Raw genomic sequence first — 3,766 nt, 5'->3', positions numbered from 1 at the left:
ATATAATATCAAAAATATAAATATGTAATAAAATATAAAAATATAATAACCTACTTAACATGATCAAGTAGGTTTCATAACAGGGATGCAGGGATGGTTTAACATACCCAAGTCAATAAATGTGATACATCACAAAAACAAAATTAAAAACCATATGATTATCTCAATAGATGCAGAAAAAGTATTTGACAAAATCCAGCATCACTTTATGATTAAAACCCTCAGCAAAATTGGCATAGAGGAGACATACCTCAGGGTAATAAAGTCACCTATGACACATACACAGCCAACATTATACTGAATGGGGAGAAGTTGAAAGCATTCCCTCTGAGAACTGGAACAAGACAAGGATGCCCACTTTCACCACTTCTATTTAACATACTGGAAGTTCTAGCCAGAGCAATCAAACAAGAGAATGAAATAAAGGGCATCCAAATGAGCAAAAAGGAAGTCAAACTGTCACTCTTTTCTGATGATATGATTGTATACTAGAAAACCCTAAAGACTCATCCAAGAAGCTCCTATATCTGACAAATTAATTCACTAAAGTTTCAGGATACAAAATCAATATACACAAATAAGTAGCACTGCTATATACCAACAACAACCAAGCTGAGAATCAAATGAAGAACTCAGTCCCTTTTACAACAGCTGCAAATATAAAATAAATAAATACATAAATAACTTGGGAATATACCTTACCAAGGAGATGAAAGACCCCTACAAGGAAAACTATAAAACACTGCTGAAACAAATCATAGATGAGACAAACAAACAAAAACATATCCCATGCTCACAGATGGGTAGAACCAATTTGTGAAAATGATCATACTGCCAAAAGCAACCTACAAATTCAATGCAATTCCCATAAAAATAACATAATCTTTCTTCACAGAACTAGAAAAAATCCTAAAATTCATATGGAACCAAAAAGCCCACACAGCCAAAGTAAGACTAAGCAAAAAGAATAAATTTGGAAGCATCATATTACCCAACTTCAAATTATACTACAAGGCTATGTTACCAAAACACCATGGTACTAGTTTAAAAATAGGTATGTAGACAAATGGAACAGCATATTAAACACTTAAATAAAGCCAAATACTTGGAGCCAACTGATCTTTGACAAAGCAAACAAAAACATAAGGTGGGGAAAGGACACCCTATTTAACAAATGGTTCTGGGATAATTGGTAAGCCACATGTAGAAGAATAAAGCTGGATACTTGTCTCTTAACTTATACAAAAGTCCACTCAAGATGACTCAAAGACTTAAATCTAAGACCTGAAACCATAAAAACTCTAGACGATAACATTGGAAAACCTCTTCTAGACATTGGCTTAGGCAAAGAGTTCATGACCAAGAAACCAAAAGCAAATTCAACAAAAACAATTAGGTGAGACTTAATTAAACTAAAAAGCTTCTGCACAACAAAAGAAATAATCAGCAAAGTAAACAGACTCCTGAGTGGGTGCAAATGTTTGCAGACTATGCATCCGACAAAGGACTAATATCCAGAATCTACAAGAAACTCAAACGAATCAGCAAGAAAAAACAAATAATTCCATTAAAAAGTGGACAATGGACATGAGTAGACATTTCTTAAAAGAAGATATACACATGGCCAACAAACATATGAAAAAAACGCTCTACATCACTGATTATCAGGGAAATACAAATCAAAACCATAATATGATACCATTTTACTCCTGCAAGAATTGCCATAATTAAAAAATCCAAAAAAATATATGTTGGCATGGGTGTGGTGAAAAGGGAACACTTTTACACTGCTGGTGGTAATGTAAACTAATAAAACAACTATGGAAAACAGTATGGGATTCCTTAAAGAACTAAAAGTAGAACTACTGTTTGATCCAGCAATCCCACTACTGGGTATCTACCTAGAGAAAAAGAAGACATTATATGAAAAAGTCACTTGCACACGCATATTTATAGCAGCACAATTTGCAATCGCAAATATATGAAACCAGCCTAAATGCCTATCAACCAACAAATGGATAAAGAAAATGTGGTGTGTGTATATATATGAATACTACTCAGCCATTAAAAGGAATGAAATAATGGCATTCACAGCAACCTGGATTGAGCTGGGGACAATTATTGTAAGTGGAGTAACTCAAGAATGGAAATCCAAACATCACATGGTCTCACTTATACGCGGGAGCTAAGCTATAAGAATGCAGAGGCATGCATATAATGGACTTTGGGGACTCAGGGGGAAGGATGGGGGGGATGGGAATGGGAGGGACACGAGGGATAAAAGCCTACAAATTGGGTACAGTGTGCATTGCTCAGGTGATGAGTGCATCAAAATCTCAGAAATCACCACTGAAGAACTTTTCCATGCAATCAGACACCACCTGTTCCCCAAAACTATTGAAATCAAAATAAATTTTAAAACAACAACAACAATCCAACCCAATAATTTCATCTTCTTCTCCCTCCACTGGCTGTGACTCAGACTTACTTTCTCAATAAATTGTACTAGTGTTTATAAAAGAAATAATCTGTTCACAAAGCCTCTTTAACGTGCAATTTGCCTATATAAGAAACCTGCACATGTACCCTTGAAGATAAAATAAAAGTTAAAATATTAAATAAATACGTAACTAGTTTTAAAACTAAAATTAAAATCATAAGGAAACCAAAGAAATTTAATTTCCAGGTGGTTGGAGGGAGTGGAGAGGGTGGCATTGCTCCTTACTGAAACATATTCCAGTTCAAATTTGGCTTTCAGGCATAGTGATGTACATTAATTTATATAAATGTGATTTTAGAATTTAAAAAATGGCGAATTTTTATTTGGTTAATAAATTGTAAGGCAAATTTAAAAAATAATAATTTCTTTCGCAGCTGACATATTAAAATTTAAAAATATAAAATTAATCTGATATGATTTTATTTTGGTAGATATATCCTGATTGTTTGGCACAAGCCATATATGCAACATTCCATGAAGCATTTCCAGAATCTAGTTACCTCTTTAATGATGAATTTAAAGAAGATCTAGGGAATACCATTTTTCTTTGGTGTTCAGGTATGAATATATCATTTAAATATTGATCACTGTCTTGGTTTCTAAAATTTTGGGGTTGCAGTATTTTATTTATTCCATCCAAAAATATTGGTGGTTCTTTTTCTCACAAAGCATGCCATGGCAATACCCATGTGTTAAAATAAATGTTATTTACTTTCTTCTGAAAATTTCATTTTACCATAATTAATTACTTATTAAATTTAGAAGCCAATATCTTATAAGCAATGGAATTGTTATGGAAATATTATGGAAAATTATTATGGAAATGTCACAGAAATAAAGTCATACCATGTATGTACTATATTTGGACCATACATGTTTTAAACTGCTTTTAGAATACTACTTATATTTAATTAGCAAATAATATTATTTAGGAAAAATCTAGAAATAATTTAATTTCTCAGAGAACATTAATCAAGGAAAACCTGTTTTTTAATCACTGTGTAGGTGAAAATGGTAGGATTGAAAAGCTAAAGGAAAGTAAAACTCAATCCTAGAACATTTATCAAGAGATGTAAGTACTAGGGTTTAAAACTAAGGTTGAGAAATATAGTTTCATGTTCCTGGACTGACCTCCTGGCGTTTTTTAATAAGGTCATTATTACTAACCACCAGAAGCTATTAACTGTTTTCACATAGTTCTTGTAAATATGTCTATCTAAATGTTATCTGATTTTTTTTTTTTTTTTTTTTTTTTTTTTTTTTTTT

At 32.3% G+C, this 3,766-nt stretch overlaps 1 protein-coding gene across 5 annotated transcripts in view; it reads left to right on the top strand.

The window, feature by feature from the left end:
* LOC108517316 (protein FAM227B) overlaps positions 1 to 3,766 on the top strand; it is a 208,261-nt gene that overhangs the window by 78,554 nt on the left and 125,941 nt on the right. For all 5 annotated transcript variants that reach the window (XM_017855178.1, XM_017855175.1, XM_017855179.1 and 2 more), the window contains one exon: positions 2,932 to 3,058. In XM_017855178.1, coding sequence (XP_017710667.1) covers positions 2,932 to 3,058 — 127 coding nt within the window. The remainder of the gene's footprint in view (positions 1 to 2,931; positions 3,059 to 3,766) is intronic.

This window comes from Rhinopithecus bieti, unplaced genomic scaffold, assembly GCF_001698545.2.
Source record: "Rhinopithecus bieti isolate Rb0 unplaced genomic scaffold, ASM169854v2 scaffold_41061, whole genome shotgun sequence".
Taxonomy (NCBI): Eukaryota; Metazoa; Chordata; class Mammalia; order Primates; family Cercopithecidae; genus Rhinopithecus; species Rhinopithecus bieti.
This window is presented reverse-complemented; position numbering and strand designations above follow the sequence as displayed.